The sequence below is a fragment of the Alligator mississippiensis genome, chromosome 16 (assembly GCF_030867095.1).
Source record: "Alligator mississippiensis isolate rAllMis1 chromosome 16, rAllMis1, whole genome shotgun sequence".
Lineage (NCBI taxonomy): Eukaryota > Metazoa > Chordata > Crocodylia > Alligatoridae > Alligator > Alligator mississippiensis.
In genome coordinates, this window is record NC_081839.1 from 14,864,170 (window position 1) to 14,882,959 (window position 18,790).

Genomic DNA, 18,790 nt, shown 5'->3' on the forward strand with positions numbered 1-18,790 from the left:
GGAGACCAAGTCCTGGCTGAGGCTCTCACTTGGATGCTATCTACCAGACTTTCTAATCTTGCTCTGACTTATTCTTTCTACATGGACATGGGCAAACAGTGGGTGAACCATATGTGTCCCAAATGCCTCCCCCATGCACGCCAAAGAAAGAGATAAACCACGTGTGAGCAAAAGAACGGACAATGAAGGACACCCAGCTCCCAGAGTCTCCACACCAGCTTCTTGAGCCACTGACCTTCGCCATTTGGCAGGATGATGTCAGCACAGCCTCAGGGCTGGCAGCTTTGAGCTCCTCCCGGAGACCTCTCAGCTCCCCCTCTGCTGCATCCATTGTCCCGGACTGGCCTGGAATGAAAATAAGGAGGAAAAAGTGCTGTAATGATGTCTGAAACAGAACCGTGGCTCCATGGAGGAACCATGTGCGGTGTCATGGGCAGTGTGGTCCAAGGATGATGTTTGAGGTCTAAGTGACTTCAGTGGGGTCAGAGGTGCAGCGGGATCAGAGCTGCTACAATCCTCTCCCCATTTCTGCTAGGCGGGCTTCTTTTCACACTTCCCAAAGGAGGGTCAGGCCCTTCACACCACGCACTTCTTCTCTCCTAGGAGGAGATCTTCCAAGGGCCAGTCGTGGCCCTTTTGAGGTGCTTTTCAGGTGTCGTTAGACTAGCAGTGAATGGACAGAGCAGACGAGCAGGCATTACCAGAGGGAGAAGAGGGGCAGAGTCACTTGCACCTACTCAGAGTGCCCTTACTTTGTAGCTGCAGAAGGCAGAAAATGCAGTCGGCGGCCCACAGGCGGGATGCAGCAAGACAGCTAGCTGCAAGTGTATGGGGCCAGCAGCCCCAGCAGGGACCCAAACTGCTCCAAAGGCTCTTGTAGCTGAGAAAAAAGGAACAAGAAATGAATGACATGTGCCTGTGTCTGGCTAGAGTGATATTCAGATGTATGATCCGGAAGGTGAAAACAGAAATGCATCCCTGTGGGGCCCTGTCTGCTAGGGGAGCTTTCTACATCTCAGGGTGAGGCTGCCAGGAGGACATCAAGGCAAGAGTTAGACCATACTTACTCTGCAATAGACTGTCTCCTGATAGGCAACAAGAAGCTGGGAGCTGGCCTGCAAGGCCCTCTCTCTCTCCCGCTCCTTGTCAGAGAAGATCCATGGCTCAAGCAGCTGTTGGGAGAGCAAACTACTGTCAGAGGAACCTTGACAACAGCTCAGAGGACCCATTTCAACAGCACACATCACCATCACCACTGAAATCCCTCCAAGCAATCTGCTTCTTTTATCAGCTGGATACACCCCAGGCAGACTTGAATTCCCCTGAAGCCAGAGCAGCTGTTGAGTGACCATGGCACAAGAAGATGCAGCTACTAGGGATGTCAACGGGATGCAAGGGAATTACTATGCATTGCCTCAAGGACACCTTGGGAGACTCCCCTCTCATTTGCCCTGCTGAGGGAAACCTTCCTCCCTGTTTTTTGCCCCGCTTCCCCTTCCCCAGGAAAACAGCTCTGCCTGCTCCTGCTGGCTACTCACATGGACCATTTCCATGAACCAATTCTCAGCGGGGTCTTCTTCAAGGAGGCCCCTCATGAGCTCGCCCAAGGCCTGCATGGACAACTCGTGCAGTGCCTGCAAGCAGGAGATAGAAGAGGGAAGCTCAGGGCCAGCGGGAGCATGCGTCACAAAACCCAGAACCATTCTAGGGAGGCCAGGGGTGACTGCCAGGACCCAGAGCAGGCTGGGGAGCAGGTCCCAGCAGGTGATGCTGTCTAGGTGTACCTGTACTTGGACAGAGTCCTGAGAGGTCTCACTCTTTTCCCTCAGCTGCTGAACAGCTGGAAGAGGCAGCAGGCATTTTAAGCAGTCATCCAGGATGTTTCTGTTTTCATCCCGATTTAGTGAGGGTTTCACCTTGCTGGCAGAAGAAAGAGAGGACGAAAAGCCCTGTCACACTGACTGCCAGCCCCAAGGGAAAGTGGGTGCTAAGATATGATCTGAACCTAGAACCCGAAATCCAAACCCCGCTGGACCTGGCAGCTGACAAGCTCCTGGCACTCCCCCCAGCCACTGCTAGCTGTCCCACAACCACCACCACCACCAAGTCTTTCAAGTCCAAATCTCCAAGTGGACCAAACACATTCAAACCCTCTGACCCCAGCTGCAGTGAGAGCAGCCTGTGACCTGAGCCCTGCAGGTGTCTCAGCTCCAGATCTGATGGGAAGAACAACGGAGGATTAAGGAAGGAGCTCATCTCTGACCAGGGCATCCCAGTGCCAAGGGCCAGGGCAGGAATCACCTACCTCAGGTGCTTAATGGCAAGCATGGCCCTGAGGCGAACAGGAGAGGCCAAGGAATCCATTGGTTCCTCTTTCATGAAGTCCTGAAAGGCAGAAACGGAGACATGACACACGGGAAATGGATGTGGGAAGCAGAGAGCTTCCCCCCACAAACCCACCAGGCTGCCCTCCCAGGTGAGCCATAAACAGAGCCAGGGCTGTGCTGGCTACTGCCCCAGGATCCTGCTCAGGTCGATGGCATCGGCGCAGAGGGCACAGAGCTGTACTCCAGTCACTCGCCAGACACAGCCGGGCCCTCCAAGAGCAGCCCGCAATGCAGCATTGCCTACAAAGCTTCGAGGGGCACCAGCTTTCTGGGCCCCAAGCAGACCCCTCATGAGGCTCCAAGAATCCCATCCTAGCCAGGGGATGAAACAGCTGCTCCCAGGCAAACCAGTCCCATTAGGTTCCCACTAGGGCCTTTGCAGTTTGCCCCCCAGGGCTCCTCCCACTCACCAGCATGTACCCCAGGAGCTCCTCTTTGTAAGCAAACTGGAAGCTCTGGGAGTCGTCTGCGTCCTGGATGGCACGGCTGATCTCAGTGACCGACCGGATCAGGGTCAGCTTTAGGTCCGGGTCCTGAATTTCATGGGGGAACAACAAGGAGATGGAGATGAGGAATGGGCAAGAACCAACAGGTCCCTGAAAGCCCCAGGCCAACGCCCATCTCATATGAGAAGCATGGCAGCAGCAGGGACTCCTGCCTGGGGAAGGTCATTGTGCCTCCTGCAGGTAGGGTGTGGGAAGAGCACAGGCAGAGGTGGGGTCATTGAACATTTACCTTATTGACAAAGTTGATGCCAAGCACCTGGGAAGTGAAATGCAAAACAATTGTCAATGCCTGGACGGCTCCAGACTACAGCTCCCTGCCAGGTCCAAAAAAGGGCTGGGCTGGGGAGTGTTGAGCAGTGCAAGGGCATGAATGCGTGCCCCGCTCCAGCGCAGGACAGGATGTCAGGAGCGTCTATCCCAGCACTCTCCATGCATGGGTCCCTCCCACTGCACATCATCCCAGAAGGATTAACATGGATGCTCATCACAGGCGTGAGTTCAGGGGGAGGATCAGACAGTCAGAGCCTCTCTAGGCACCCAAGTGCAAAGGAGACATCAGTCCCATGGCAGGCCTCTTCCCGACATGGTGCAGTCCCAGGCTCTTACCTGGCAGCTGGTCATGTAATACTGCAGGACCTTCCTGATGAGATCATGCTCCACGCGGGGGAGCAGCTGTGTTCGGGGGGCATGGATAGCAATTCGGCCGTAGGCCAGTATCAAGGCCCTGTGGGTCCTGGCTCTTTTCCCTTGGTGATAGTCCTGCACAGGGTGACATGACACTCACACCAGGGCTTCCCATGCCTTCTGCCCCACAAGTAGGAGTCACTGCTGACCAAGGAGTTGCCCAGCAGCAATACCGGCTCTCCCTGCCACTCACAGGAGACCCACAGCTCTGACAGCACCATCATCAGTGCTTTGTTTCAGATGCCTCATCTTCTCTGTCCTGCAGCCTGGGTGACTCGGGCAGAGAGAGCTGCAGTGCCACTCTGAGCCGTGGAAGTCGGGGCAGGGGCGGGGGAGAGTTTGTGACCCACAGGAACTGGGGCAGCAGATGCATTGTGCCCAGGGCCGCCTCATGTATTTGGCAGTAAGGAGTCCCTGGGCACAATGCATCAGGAAGGCTGCGGCAGGTCTGTCCGTGTGAAGGAGGTGGCTCTGCCTGTTGTGCTTTGCGCAGAAGCTGAAGCTGAAGCTCTCGGCAGGTGTTTGGGGCACCGTGAACGCCCTGCTGGATGCGGCCTGGACCCAAACACCTGTGAGCGCTGAGGTGCTCAGCTCAGCCATGGTGGCGGCTCCGCTGGGCTGGGTGAGCCCTAGAGGAGAACCTTAGGGCCCATTTTACAGCATTTGGGGCATGTGGATTATGCACTCGGAGCTGGTACTTTGAGGCTGGGCAACAGGGCTCATGTCTCCTCTCCCATGGCTAACTGAAAGATGTGAGAAAGACACAATCTCTTTCTCTGGGTGAACATCAGATGTAGTTGCCTCGGTGCCTGAAAGGGGCTGGTTAATTGTTGACTTATTAACCTGGGACATGAAAAACCTGAGTAGTAGAAACTGTGTTCCCCTCTGTATCACTGGAGACCTGATGTGGAGCACGTTCCCTGGGAGAGGGCATTACCAGGGAGAGGAGCCACCGCCAAGCTGCTCTTCTCAAGGGTTTCTAGGGGAAGGAAGTGTGAGAAACCCCCCAGCTCCATTACCTGCAGGCGGCCGACTATGCCAGACACCTGCACTTTACTCAGAGCCACACCAAAGTCCTCCATTGTGCCCAGGGTGAGGTCCAGGTGGCCCTCGGCTGAGAATGCCAGGATGGTCACAACGTGCTGGAAGCCAAGAAACGCACTGGGGAGTGAGCAGGGCTGTCTGGCTGACAGACCCCAGAGTCCTCCCCATCTCCCTGATACTAGAACTGCCCGTCCGACCCGCAACATGTCAGGGGGCTGTCTGAGGGAAAGGACAAGGGAAGGCCAGGAAGCAAACAAACCCGAGACACAAAGCAACAGAGAAGTGAGGACACGGGAGGACCTGATACGTCTGGAGAGAACAGGGTCCTCACCTCTCTCTCAGAAGCGTTCATGTAATCTGTGCCCTTCAGAGATTTCTGGAGCTGGGATTTCACATGGGCAACATCCTGGCAAGAGGCCAAAGTGGTACCAAGTGCCTTATATAGGAAACTCTGAAAGAAGGAGACCACCATCACCAAAGAGCTGGGAACACAGCAGCCTGCTGGTCAGGACAAGAACGGCCCAGAAACACACCCATCCCTAGGAAGGACCAAGAGAGTCCAGCCCCAGCACCCACACACCGAATAACTGGCCCCACTCTGCAGGGAAATGGCAGCTAAAGACAGAGAAAGAGCCCCAGTAAGCTCTCTCTTCGGGTCAGTGAAGAGAGCAGACGACCAAGGACAATGCTTTTGATCAAGAAAATAGAACGGAAAAGCGCAAACTGTGGAGAGAAACTCTCTGCAGCCTCCTGCCACAGCACCACCAAACAGCTGCAGAAACCCAGCCGTTGCCAAGAGCACGCACCTTCTCCGGGGAGGAGCAGGCATAACTGGCTGTCTGGTGCTGCAGCTCCAGGCTCAGCTGACTGCTCCAGGCATCGTCAGCAATGCTCTTCAGTGTCATGTTCAGGAACTGAGGGCACAAGTGAAGGGAAAGAAAGGGTTGGGTGCATGGGCTGAGTCTCTGTCGTCCTCCTCTTCTTTGCCCTTTCTAGCACCCGAGTCTCACAGGGAGACTTGGCAGCCTTTGGAGAACGCTCCAGGTGGACACCCTAGGATCTTCCTGCTTCTTGCTCTCCCCTCCTCATCTCTGCCCAAGGATCCTTCACAACCTGGACACCAGTGGACAGAAATGTGGAAGAGATTGTGCCAAGAAACCTGTCCACTGGGGAGAGATTGTGTAGAGGGGGGAGGCTGGATCAAGTCAAAAAGGCGCCATGGGCTCTACAACGGGCACCTCCAACTGCCAGGGACTTGAGTGATTTGTTGTGTTGAACTTGCATTGTGATAGGACCTGGGAATTGCAGAAGCCCCCAACCAAGGCCTCATCTCCTTCCATTTCTTGAGCTCAAAGACTGTACGGAAAGGCTGGAGGATCCCAAATGGACAACTCTAGATGCAGGTCCAAACTCAAGGACACTGGCAAACCTTCCAAGTTGGACTCTTGCTGGGTTATTGACTTTCATCACCTCATTTCCCTGAGGCATGAGGGAACCCTCCCTTCTCAGACAGCCCTGGCTGGCTGCAACAGCAGCTCTGAGAGCCACCCTGTACCTTCAGCAGCAGGTGCTCCCACCACACATTGTCCTGGGAGGTCTCAGGATTTCCTGAAGCTGGGAGGCAAACAAGAAGGGTGTCACTGCCATAGGCACTGAAGAAGAGTCTTAGTTGCCTCCCTGGGCATCAAGTCTTTAGCAACTCCTGCATCCGCACCCAGTCACCTCCTGGGATCCCAAGGTCACAGGCCCTGCGCTCTAGTATATACCCTGCTGGCATGTCTGAACGTTGTGCATGACCAGTCCCTGCAGAAATGGCCATAAGGGGCCTGGAGGGTGCTCAGCACCTCACGGATGTGCTCGGCACAGCACAGTACAGGACTGGGCTTCGTAGAAAGGCAACGTGCACAGAGGTTTCCTCTGGCAACAGAAACCTCCCAAGAGTTCAGAGAACTGCAGGAGAGTGGTTAATCTGGTGGAGCCCTTCATGGGCAAACCCTACCCTGGGTCCCATCAACCTCCATGTTGTCAAGCCCCTGGATTCGCGCCCCCTGGCAAAGAGTAGAAGCTCTCAAGCATGCGATGTTGCAGAGGGGGACCGGTGCCACAGGGGGCTCCAGGAGGCTGCAACCTCCCCTCCCCTCTCCCTTTCCATTCTGCAGAGATACTGTGCTCCTTCCTTGCTTGTTACCTTCAATAGTCGAGAGCAGGATGGGAATCTTGACCCTCCACTGCTCTCCAACAGCAGGGTGGATCATGCGGTGCAGAGCCCACAGTGCCCGCAGGGCAGAATGTGCGCGGCTGCTGTCACCCAGGGCCGAGGCAACCACCTGACAGCACGAGAGAAACAGGGGCTCAGCTCTGGAGTGGGACTCCATGGCTTTCTTTAGGAGGGAAACTGGCCTCCACCATACATGTCCAGAGCATTCAGCAATCAGACATAGGCTGAAGTGCTGTGCTAGGCTGATCCTGCATGCCCCTCCGCAGGCTGCGAGGCAGGGGCAGAGCCTGGCTCTGCTCTGCAAAGGGAAGGGAACTCTGCCAGCACAGGGCAGCGCCGAGTGTAGGAAGAGACAGAGCGTGCTCCTCCAGCTAAAGCTACAGGCACGTGTCCCCACACCACTGACCCTCCCCACACCTCTGGCAAGTACCTCTCCAGGGCTACTCACCAGGAGTCGCGCCAGCAGCCCCTGAACCTTAGGAAATGTGGCTGGAAAGAGAAAGAGAGCATGGCCATGTGGGACTACTTTGGAACTGGGGGGGTGATGCTGCTACAAGCCTGTCCATTCCCAATGCACCCGCCCGTGGCTGCTCGGGGAGCTGGGCACAACTGGCACTTTCATGGCACCTTCCGTGCCTGGATCTCAAGGAGCTTTACCAAGCAGCGTTCACTCCCAGCCCCTCTGTGAGGCAGGCACTGCTCAGTCATCATTGGATGAGTGGGGAAGCTGAGGCAAAAAGGCCCTGGGATTCCCCTGTGGCACAGCATAAATCTGGGGCAGCTCTGGCTTGGAGAAGCCCACATTGCCTGGCTCTCCCTCCCAGCTTGGAATGACCCAACTGGCCCTCCCGCCTTGACCCTGGTTCTAATGACTCAGCCTGGCACTTCTGAGGCACACCACACTCCTGCTCAAGACAATGGCAGGCTTCAGCCTGCTACAACAGAAGCCCCAAGTCCCCAGCTTCCATTCCTCTTACCATTTGGCTCCTAGACAAGCTGGACTGCTTGAAAATATAGGCCACTAAGTCCCAGGCCCAGTCATCCAGGCCCTGCACACTGAGCAGTGTCCTGACGAAATGAAGGACGGCCTTCTTCACCTGGAGGGGAGGAGAGGACAGATTGGAGTCAGGACGGCCCTTATGCCCTAATGGGGGCAGGGACCGGCCATGGCACAAACCCTCCCTCAAACCTTGGAAAGGATGACAGGGAAGGAGAAGGGTCCCCAGGCCTCCAATTTTATTTCTAGGGTTTATAAAGAGGCAAGAGAACTGCGTGTCTTTCCTACTCAGTAGTCCCATATTGGCATCGGAGGGAAAGCAGATCCCCTGCCCACTGGCAAACTGATGACACTTCCCCAGATCCTGACTCTCCCCACCTCTGGAAGCAGAGGGCCAGGCTCTCTGCACTGCCTTCCCTGAAGACGCGGATAGGGAAGAAAGGTTTTCTCTACAAAAGAACCAAGAATCTGGGGTGGGAATTTTGTGCCAGGTCCATGTGCCATCCCCAGCACAGCCACTGCTCACAAAGCACCTCACCTCAGCGCTCTGATCACCAAGCATGCACCTCATGGCCTTGACTACAGCACATTTTTTCTGGCTCATCTCGGGCACTGGAAGGAAAAGGAGGGCACAATATTGCTGTGTTCTGGGAGCAATCCACAGCAAGAGGCACCCGGATTGCAAAAGACCTGCTTGTGGCGACCTGCACAACCTCCTGTCTCTACTTTGCAACCTGGGAAAGTCTCTTGGGCCATAAAAGGGCTCGTTAAACCTCTCGACTTGAGAGTGCTGCCAGGAGAGGTGTCTGAGCAGGATTTGGCCCCAGCATTCCTGTGTCATCCAGCAGGATGCAGGGTGCTACTGGCCCTCTGGGACCGAGCAGCAGAGGACGGAGGTCTGACTCTAGCTCTACAGCCAGAGCTCTTGAGCGCAGCTAGAGCAGGACAGGTCATTCGGCCTGGACAGTCCTAACTCAGTTCCTGAAGGGTCAGCCAAGACGGCAGTCAGCACATTTGCTCTGGTCATACTTACAGTCAGCAGCAATGATGCCGCTAAAGATGGAGAGGGATGCCACGCAGCTTCCCTCTTTGTCGGTCTTGAGGCGGGAGCCCACAAAGGAAATAAACTGGTCTGGGGAGAGACAGGCTGCAGGGGAGAAGAGCAAACCTCAGTGGCCTCAGCACTCCTCGTTCTCATTCCCCTGTCCAGGGTTTGGCACAGAGCAGGGAGGTTTGAAGGAAACCCCTGTCACTTGGAGCCCCCTCTCCTTACCCAGCAGGTGGAGGCAGTAGAACACCTTGACCTGGTTCTCTGATCCCGGCATCTGTGCGATATCACACACCTGTGGGAAGAAGGCAAGGGATTCTCCATAGTCCCAGCTGGGTGCAGGTGAAAGTGTGGAATGGATCCTGAACTCCCACTGTCCAGAGTCCTTTTGAGTCCCAGGAGACATCACTGCTATCACACACAGCAAGAGCCAAGAACTCAAATGTCCAGACCATAAGCAAGAGGGGACCCTGATTTCCAAGTCCCTTTAGCAACATGGCTGCTCTTGGCTGGACTCGCACCACAGGGTTGATTGTTCGGGTCCTGACTTGCTAGGACAAAGGGATTTGCATGGACCCTCCTATCAGTTGAACTGGACTGAGGGAGACAAGGAGGCCACCACCTGTTTTCTTCTTCTTGGGCAAGCAGAGACGTTGCCAGCAGAGTGGGGCTTGGCACCTCCATCAGCTGGGTCTGTCTGGGTAATGGGACTTGGACCTGCTGGGCCTTGGGATGAGCGGTACAGAATCAACCTCCCCTTACCTGGGTGTGCAGGGCAAAGCAGATGCTCTTGAGTTTCCCATCGGGGAGAGGGACCTCAAAATCATAGGCTACCTCCAAGAGCTGGCTCAGACTCTGCAACAGACGGTGAAAGTCAAAGGGAGGGTTAGAGAGGAGAACCGTGGAGTGAGCAAGAGCAGAAAATTAGTGAGTGAGAAAAGATACCTCACTGCCCCATGCTTAGTGCTTATTGCTTTGGGGCTGGAAGTTTCGACATCTGCAAGTCTGGCCACAATACACTGTGCTGTTTGAGCCCCTGCCCAGTCCCCTGAATACACCCCACCTGGATTACCACTCTCTGGAGTTTCAGATTCCTTCCAAAGGATGCCAGAAGGAGAGTGGGTCCCACAGCCCACAGGTGTCGTAGGCCCCAAAACTGACCGCAGAGTCAGGCCCAGCCAGCATCTGCCCACACAGCCCCAGGGACACAGGACAAGGGAGCACAGAGCTGAAGTGGGATTCTCCCCTGGGGTAAACCTGTGCTGCCTCGGGGGGCTGCCCAGGTGCAAACAAAGACAGAGCGCAGGAGACACGCTCCACAGGCAGAACCACTGTATAACATGCTCCACTTCTGTAAACCATAGCAGGGAGCCCCAAATCTCCATGCTTTAAACTGCCAGGCCCTGACCATAATCCCTGCCAAGCCCAGAGGGAGCAGAGCCAAACTCAGCTGGAAGGAGTGGTCTGGTAGTTCATTTCTTTTGTCTGCCCTTATCAGACTTCCTAGAAAATGGAAGCGGCATTCCCATCATAGCCATGATCTACAGACCCGGCTGCTGTGAGTTTAGCCTCCAAGTGTAGGCAAGGCCGATCCGTTAAGGGGTCTTGAATTGCACCAGGAAAGCCCCAAGAGCTACGGAGTTCCTAGGGCAAGTCGTACATGCACGCACGTGTGCCAGTGCGCACAGCCACGCATACAGACAAGGGCCAATGCTGGTTTCCCAGGTGGCATCTCACCATGGTGACATGAAGATTGTCGACCCCTCCCTCGTATTGCTGCAGGAGACAGGGGAGCCTCTCAAAAACAGTATTGCGATGCCTCTCATGGTGGAGAAGGAGGCCCATTGCGGGTCCCAGCGCCTTGACCGCAGCCTGCTGCAGCTGCAGAGAAGAAAGGCAGGACTGAGTCCCTCCGGCAGACTTTCCAGGAGGTTGCTCTGGGTCAGGAAGAGGCACAGCTTTTCTCCTTCTCATATCAGCAGTGTCCTTGGTCCATCATTGGACCAGCCCCGTCTGCATGGTTCCCACCTACGGCAGCTGCGAGGGGCCGTGGGATATGGCCCCGAGGCTGGCTCCCCGCTGTGCTGATGTGCCCAGATTCATGTGCAGAGAGAGCAAACTCCTTGTTGCCATCCCCCTGGGCCCCGAAGGAGTCATGCCCAGAAGGAGCTCCCAGTGCCCACTGGCACCCATTAGTGCACGCAACTGCACACTGCCTGTGGGCAGAGCAGATTCTCAGACACGTGATATGAGCCCCGGAGACTGGGTCTTCCCTGCCAGCACTGTACACATAGGCAGAAATAGTGAAACGTGACAGCTGTGCTATGGAGCTAGAAAGACAGCAGCCCTCACCTCCAGGTCCTCGCTTGTCAGCCAGCTGCTGCTCATGAGATTAAAGAAAGGGAGCACATGAAAACCATAGTCGGCTGCCCGGCAGCTAGGGAACGGGCTCTCGTCCCCGACGTGAAATATCAGGTTGGCAGCCTGGGCAAAGCCTTCCACAACTGCAGAGGGGGAGAAAAGACAAGACGTTTGCACAGGAACATTGGAGTGAGGTGCTGCAGGACAAGCACGCCTGGTGGTCATGACAGTGTCCCAGCAGCCTCTGTGCTGCTCGGGGCAGATGGAGAATTTGGGACAGGTGGAGCACGGACCAGGGGCTATAACTAGGATTCAATCTGCACCATCTGCCCCAGGGCCTAGAGGCAGCTCCAGCCTCGGTGATGGCTCCTGGGAACTACTCTGCAAGGGTCATGAAGGGCCCAATCCTGCTCACTGCTCAGAGCCTCCAGCCAGCCCAGGGAGGGACGGTTCTCCACTCGTGGTTGGATCAGGCCCAGGAAGTGCAGTGGAGGCCCCGCTTGCTAGTGCGGGACACTCCAGTAGGGCCCAAGCTCTGTGTTAGGCCCTGGGTGCCCAGTGGGGGCACTTGCAGGAGGGGCTGGCACTCACCTCCACACAGCGCCCGCTTCATCTGGTCGGTCTCCACCAGCCTCAGCACAAAACGCAATTTGCTGAGCGTCAGCACAAGGAAGGGCTCAGACCTCAGTGCTGCAGGATGAGGATACATTATGCAGTTAGAGACATTCCTGTCCACCTGCATCCCTCACTCTCAGGGTGAGCAGCACAAAGGGGCTTTGAAGATGTCAGAGGAACCCCACAGTGACTGCCCCTACGTAGGGCAATCTTCTGTCTGCTGCCCTCCCATGCCCAGATGCAGGGCAGGAGGAGGGAGTGGAGGGTCCTGCCCACCTGATCTCCACTCCTTCCTGTCCTGAAGGCCCTTTCAGCTGTTACAGAAGTTAGTGCTGGCGCCTTAGAGCCAGGAGCCAGATTCTTCGGGCCCCAAATCCAGCTCAGTTGTGATGGCCCCATTGGACAGAGTGGTATTTATCCCCTCCCTCCACAATCCCTGATGAGAGCCCGGAAGCAAGGGAGGCAATGCTGTACCATAGGCTGAGGCCACGTCGCCCAGCGTAATCAAGAAGTAAATTGGAGGGAGCTCCATGATGCCCACGTGACACTGCAGCTCATACATCACCCAATTGTAAAAGGTGCCGGCAAGTGCCACGAGGGTTTTTCCTGCAGCCAACTGCACTTCATCCTTTTCTTGCTAGAATCAAAAAAGAAAACTGGAGCACATGCCCGATGCACAGTTTAGACAGTGGTAAGTCAGGCTGGGGATAACTCTGAAAGGGAGGGAGAAGGATGCACTAGCCTCAGCTCCTCCAGTGGCCCAGTGCCATTTCATCCTTGGTTCCAAGCAAACTCTCTTCCCCACCACCTACCAGCCACACACTGTACTAGCTGCTCCTGAATTCACTACATGCCCCTAATAATTCCTTGCATGAGATCCCTCACTCCTAAATGCCCGCTGAAACACTTGGCTGAACAATGTTTCGGCTCTGGTTGGCTGGCCAACCGCAGAATTCACCTGGGCTGTAGGACACAGCTTCAGCATGGACCAGGAAGCTTCTTGGACAATGCTGTCCCCAGCAAAGCACCTATGCACTCTGGTCTTTCTCAGCAGACAAGCAGCCTCATGTTTCAGAGGAGCTCAACACTGGGCTGGATCGTGTTCCTGCTCTCCAGAACCATCTGGAGAAGCTCTGTCTTGAGCAAGCCTGCAGCCTCTAAGCAGGGTCCATGCAGGAGATACACCACAGGCCCAAGCTACATTGGACCAAACAAACTATGCATAGAGTCAAGTCTTGTGAGGAGAAACTGGGCAGAGCTCACTCACCTGGGTCTCCCTCATGTCTTTGGAGGCCAAGTGGATGATCCTCCTGACAAGGTCCCTGTCTAGGCTCTTTATGTCCCCCTGCAAGACTTCCTGCAGGCTGGAGTAAATGGTGACTCTTGTCTCCTGGGAACACACCGAGAAAGAGAACAATGGGTTTCCTTTGGGACCAGTGCCAGATCATCCAGGACTGTGATGTTGGACATCAGTTACCCAGGGATTCTTCTACAGCCACGCTAAGGGGGACCTTGCTCCTGGACAGGAACACAACCCAGGGTGTCTTGTGTTTGTCCTCTCATGCAGATGTTTACAGCTGGCACTAATAAGTGGGGAGTGTCAGGCACTGTGAGGGCACAAGGTAACAGACTGGCGGGAGACACAGAAAAGTGGTCAGAAAAGCAGTCAGATGCATCACAGGCACTGTCACCCCAGTGCACTGGGGAGGTGGGAGTGACTTGCATTTCTTTCAGAGATGGGGACACCAGGGGAGTGACAAGGAGCTGTTGGGTGATCCTGAGCAGCAAATTTAGCAGGAGTTTGCCAGGCAAGATGCTGCCAAAAACCATTGTGCGATTAGTTCTGTTACTGAGTGAACAAGGGAGTTGAAATATTTGTGAACCAGGTTGCGCTAAGCCAGCCAAGCCATACTTGGATGACAACAAATCAGGCAGGGAAAATGTGTTGCCCAGGGTCTCTAGGCAGAGGCTCAGCACCCTTGGCTGTATTCCCAGTTCTTTTCCTGACTCGCTGGGGGACAGTGGGCAAGTCACTTCACTTCCTGGGCTGAGGCTTTCCAGTCTCACAAGGCTGCTGGGAAACTACATTTCATATCTCAATGCTGTGAGATACTTGGAGGAAGACACTAAGGAGGCTCACAGCATTATCTGTAGGGTGAGGGCTTGTTTGAATGTGGCTTATACCATATCTATCATCCACTGGGGAGGGGGAGATGATGCCCATGTGAGCGTGCCCTGATATCATCGTGACATCACAATATAACAACAGGGGGCATGTTGTATTGTGACCTTCAAAAGGAGAGCAGGAACGGAAAAGAGCCAGCAGATGGACAAGGACCAGTTTTAGTTGGGGTCTCACCCTGCACAGCCTGGAAGGAAATGCTTAGAGCAGCCATGTGACACAAAGCCATCGCCCTACCTCCTCCTGTTGGAGTCTCTCCAGCAGAAGGCTCACAGTAATGTCAAGGTCCATGTCTGCCTGGCCAAACTCTGGGCCAAGATTGCCCTGAGCTTGATCCACCAGGCATCTCGCTGCAGAGGGATCACTGATGGAAAAACCTGAAATGGAGGAAAAGGATTCTGTTGATTTCCGTAGTTCTCGTTCATCACCGCCCACTAGCAGCTCTGCTGGAGCCCAACCCTGTAGCCTGGCTACAAAGGAAAGGTTTCCTAGCACAGCAACAAGGGGAGAGCTCTCCAGGCCACCCTTCTGGGCTGAGGCAGCTGGTACTGCTAAAGAGGCACTTTTCTTAGTGCAATTTAGTTTTGCCAAAAATCCCGTCTTTGCCAATAGGGTGGAGATGATGCTCTGGTGTTAGCCAGCATCAGAAGCTAAAAACCTATAATCATCAGTCCTGTGCGCAATGGCCACAGCTGTACCAGCCAAAGAGGCAAGAGTGGACCTGGTCAGGGAGAAGAGGCACCTTCCCCTTTCTCCCACTCTGTTATCCTAGGAGATTTGCTTGCAAAATGGCCCAGCCAGTTGGAAGGGGAGATTACTGTGATATTTGTTTTCCGGAAAATAAGGGAAGTCATGCAGACAATAACAACTCTTTTCTCCTTGGCAATTAGTTGGAGAATTGGGTCACATACCCAAAATGATGGTTTAGGGACAACGTTTTTGAAAGCAAGGTTGCCTATAAGCATACCAGGGATAGGGAGGGGCTGTTTAAATTAGAGAGGTTCCCCAACAGCCATTCTAATTAAAACGGCTCACCGTCACATGTATTAAGCACCCCATATTTGAACATTGCCATTGGAGCACTTTAACTAAAGCTTATTCAATGAGCTTTAGTTAAAGCACCCCCACAGCCATTTTAAAATGTGGCGGTGGGGGGCAGGGCACTTAAACCACATGACAGTGAGGCAAGGCTGGAGCGTTTTAATTAGGAAGTGGAGCAGACTCGATTAACTGAGCCTGCTCCAACCGGTTCTAATTAGAACGCGAACCAGCACGTCTATAGGCTGCCGTCGTGCTTCAGCTTAGCTAATGTATGCAGAGACACCTCACACCACCCACCTGGCTGCAAGGGGGACAGGGTCAGAAATACCCCGGAGATGGAAGGAGGCCTTTCCCAGAACATCTAACACAGTCTCCAATGACTGGAGGCATGCCAGTGTCCAGAGGCTGAAGGCTTGATCCTGACCTGGTCAAGCTGCGGTCCAGGCCACCAAGTAACAGTGGTTTGCACAACTTAAAATCTAGCTCTAGCAAATCTGATTTGAGCTAATCCAGCTATTCCTTGTGCTTCCAAGAAGGGCTGTGGGACTAGAGATTAGGCATGGAGAACATCGTGGGGATCTTACCTCTGCTGGGTAGTTTCAGATCGATGACTTCCATTGTTCAAAGTCAGCTTAAACAAGCTTTCCTTCTCTAATGCGCTGAGCAGCTCCTATCGCGAAGGCGTCCGGAGGCACTCAAGGCTCCAGGTCCAGGACCCAGGAAAGAGGTGAGCCAACAGCCTTTGTGATGTAAGCCCCACTATGACAACTAGGTGACCATGTCCTACCTCACAGGTGGCTGCTGACCGATGAGAGGCTGCGTATCATGGAAGCTTTCACAGGGCTGCATAAGGCTCCAGATACAAGTATCCCCAGAGGAGGGTCAATTTGATTTGATGTAGACTATCTTAGTCCCCCAGATCACCTTGGAGTTTCCTGTCTTCTCCAGGTGCGCTGTACCTTCCAGCACTGATCGAGTAATTAAATCTGCCTATGGTTGAATTTGTAAGAAATAAAACTAGGTTGGAACCAGGAAAAGCTTCCTCTCACTTGCTACTTCTTGGCCTCCTTTGTTTTTGCATCTTGTCGTCCAAAATGGCTTGTTGTAGCCCTCAGATGTTACAGGACTGGGTTGCAACCATCTTGTCCATCCAGCCTGCCAAATGCACCCTGCCCACATGGGTCCTGGGTCTGTCTACATGGAGGCCCCACCCGCCCCCTCCATCCAGTGCCCCCAGGGGTGGGTGCGGGGTGGACGCTGCCATGAACTCTACTCGAGAAGTCGCTGATTCAGGACTTTAAAACTTGGCCCAGTAGGAATCTCACACAACTGTCTCAAGAGGTAGGAAATCTGTATATAAAAGTGCTCTTGCTTCCCTCCCACGTTGCTGCCATGTTTAACTCTTACACAACCCCTGTCAGATTGCCAGTGATCACTATTCTCAATTAGCAGATGAGAGTAGGGAGGCAAAGAAAGAGTAAGTGGCGGGTCCACAAGACGTGTGCTGGTGCAGGGAATTGAACCGAGACCTCTTGAGTCCCTTTTCAGAGACCTCTGATGTGTCAAACTCTCACTGCAGGGGGTTCGCTCTTGCTTTTCCCAAGATGCCTGTAATTCTTCGAGGGGGAGGAGACTTTTCCCAATGATACTAGAATGGTTGCATGTACTGCTAAATGAATAGATGTAATTAAGTGCAGCGTGTGACTGCATACACTCGAGGACGTGCAGGATAAGTAAAATAAAGGAGTGATTGAAGGAACTGTACAAGATGGTGGAGCTGTTATATTTTTTTCCGTGAATACAGCATCTGGCTTAATCAAGTCCTTTTCTTCCTTCAAAACACAGTGAGAGGCTGACACCCCCTCTGCACAGGGCTACCTGCAGGAGCACTTTTCTCTGACTTAGCAACAGCAAGGCCTGTGATCTTAGGTGTGCTATGTCTCAATTCCATATCAGGGAAGTTATGCCAAAGTTTGCCATGCTATTAAGGCTGGCTGTGTGGCATCTTACAGGGTGCTGAGCGCAAACAGAGGTCTTCTAAAATAGTGCCTGCTAGTGGCAGGTCAGGCATGCAGCATGTGCAGAAGTTTCCCTTGATTATTGCATGCTTCTGGCTTGAACTTCAGGAATGGACATCACCCTTTCACTCCTGCTGCAGGTGCTCACCCGCTCTCTAAACTAGGCCATCGTCTTAACTCCCTCTATAAATGGGAAATGGGAAGCCTTCCATGTGCAGTTTCCTCTTAGCTCATGCCCTCTTTTCAGATTTAAAGAAGGAAGGAAGTCTGGGTTGGTGTCTGGGGCTAGGATTCCCCTCTACAGGACCTGGAGTAAGATTCTTGGCTCACTTCACACAGACCTCTGGGGACAAGTGTCAGTCCTGCCTTGGGACTGGTGTCAAACAATACTCTGGAGTCTCAATCTCAATCAGAGCCTTGCTGTTGCTGTCTCTAGTCATAAAAGGCATGAGCTATACTGATATGGGAAGATGAAAGACTGTGCATGCAGTTAACCAGCTCCCACATCATCTGATCTGCCCTTTGGATTTCCCAGTCCTCGGAAGGAGCTGAGCATTAAAGGCCTCCATTTGGACCCTGCTGCCCTTCCCTCCTTGTGAGCCTGGGGGGGATGAGGGGGGGTAAATGTCAGCACACAAACTCCCACCAAGGGCAATACATCCTACACATGTGCTACTGGCATTTCTCTCTTATTCGATAGTGTCATTTGTCCTTATTTCCTTTATTGGAATAGAATGGCAACAAGCTCCTTTAACCTGGAAATATAAGTAAAAGGGTAAGGTCTCACCATCAGCCACTTGGCCTATTGCCTGCCCCCACTCTGCCCCTTCCTCCTCTGTCCCCCACTCTTACGTAGTTTAGTGAAGCTTTGACTTTGCTCAGAGGGATGGGCAGGATCCAGACCCGCCCAGCATGGGAACTGCACCCACCGACAGCAAATAGCGCCCGGGGAGGAGAGACAGGAGATGGAGTACTTAGAATATCACTCCGAATATCAAGGCAGCAGGTTTCCCAGGTGCGTAGAGGTGCCCTCAGTTGGGCTGGCTGGGCAAATGCAAATTGGCACTTATCAATCAGTCCCTAGCACCACTGAGCTGCTCTGCTCAGCGAGACTAATTTCACCTCCAACACGTATTTTTATACAAACCAAAATAAAGCAGTCTTTCCTGCCCAAGTGCAGGGGGGCTGGACCCAATGATCTTGGAAAGTGCCTTCCAGCCCCTAACATCTATGAACCCATAAAAAATGACAAAAATAAACACAGCCTATATTTTGGGCTTTGATTTTTCCTCTGTTCTGAGACATGGTGACCATGAGTTTCTCCCGATCCCACAGAAAGAAAACATGGCAAAATGTCTGAGAAGGAGACAAATTTCAACTCTTACTTTTGCCCCCAAGGAGGGGGAATAACTTCACAACCACAGGAGAGCAATTGGTGGTGCATCAGCTTGGGTCCCAAACCACATGTGACTGAAACCTGCCACGTTGCCAGCATGGACTGGTTGTTTCAGACTTTGCTTTTTTCTGATAAACCAGTGTTTTTACAGAGAGATAATTAACACACAATCCCTATCTCACCATGAATTCTTATGGGATGGCAAGGCACCTGCAGTGTTTGCTGCAAGGGAGATGTGTGAGATCACCACTGCCCACGTTTGATTTTGCCCTATTTGCTCAGCAGTAAAATCA

General features: G+C 53.7%; 2 protein-coding genes across 2 annotated transcripts; both read right to left on the minus strand.

The window, feature by feature from the left end:
• Nucleotides 1–232: 232 nt before the first annotated feature.
• Nucleotides 233–8,337, minus strand: LOC132246607 (maestro heat-like repeat-containing protein family member 2B). The gene is made up of 16 exons (XM_059719935.1): nucleotides 7,817–8,337; nucleotides 7,288–7,328; nucleotides 6,810–6,948; nucleotides 6,177–6,235; nucleotides 5,428–5,535; nucleotides 4,953–5,072; nucleotides 4,597–4,719; nucleotides 3,500–3,652; nucleotides 3,123–3,149; nucleotides 2,798–2,920; nucleotides 2,306–2,385; nucleotides 1,785–1,920; nucleotides 1,539–1,634; nucleotides 1,068–1,172; nucleotides 753–880; nucleotides 233–345 (listed from the first exon to the last, which is right to left on the minus strand). Exons 3-15 carry the CDS (start codon nucleotides 6,874–6,876, stop codon nucleotides 815–817), a joined length of 1,263 nt encoding a protein of 420 aa, XP_059575918.1. The 5' UTR covers nucleotides 6,877–6,948; nucleotides 7,288–7,328; nucleotides 7,817–8,337; the 3' UTR covers nucleotides 233–345; nucleotides 753–814.
• On the minus strand, nucleotides 7,775–16,100 carry LOC109282567 (maestro heat-like repeat-containing protein family member 2B). The gene is made up of 12 exons (XM_059719936.1): nucleotides 15,668–16,100; nucleotides 14,280–14,419; nucleotides 13,128–13,250; nucleotides 12,335–12,497; nucleotides 11,837–11,935; nucleotides 11,237–11,388; nucleotides 10,622–10,765; nucleotides 9,647–9,739; nucleotides 9,110–9,179; nucleotides 8,870–8,983; nucleotides 8,375–8,448; nucleotides 7,775–7,936 (listed from the first exon to the last, which is right to left on the minus strand). The coding sequence occupies exons 1-12, from the start codon at nucleotides 15,699–15,701 to the stop codon at nucleotides 7,775–7,777; spliced, it is 1,368 nt and encodes a 455-aa protein (XP_059575919.1). The 5' UTR covers nucleotides 15,702–16,100.
• Nucleotides 16,101–18,790: the final 2,690 nt, after the last annotated feature.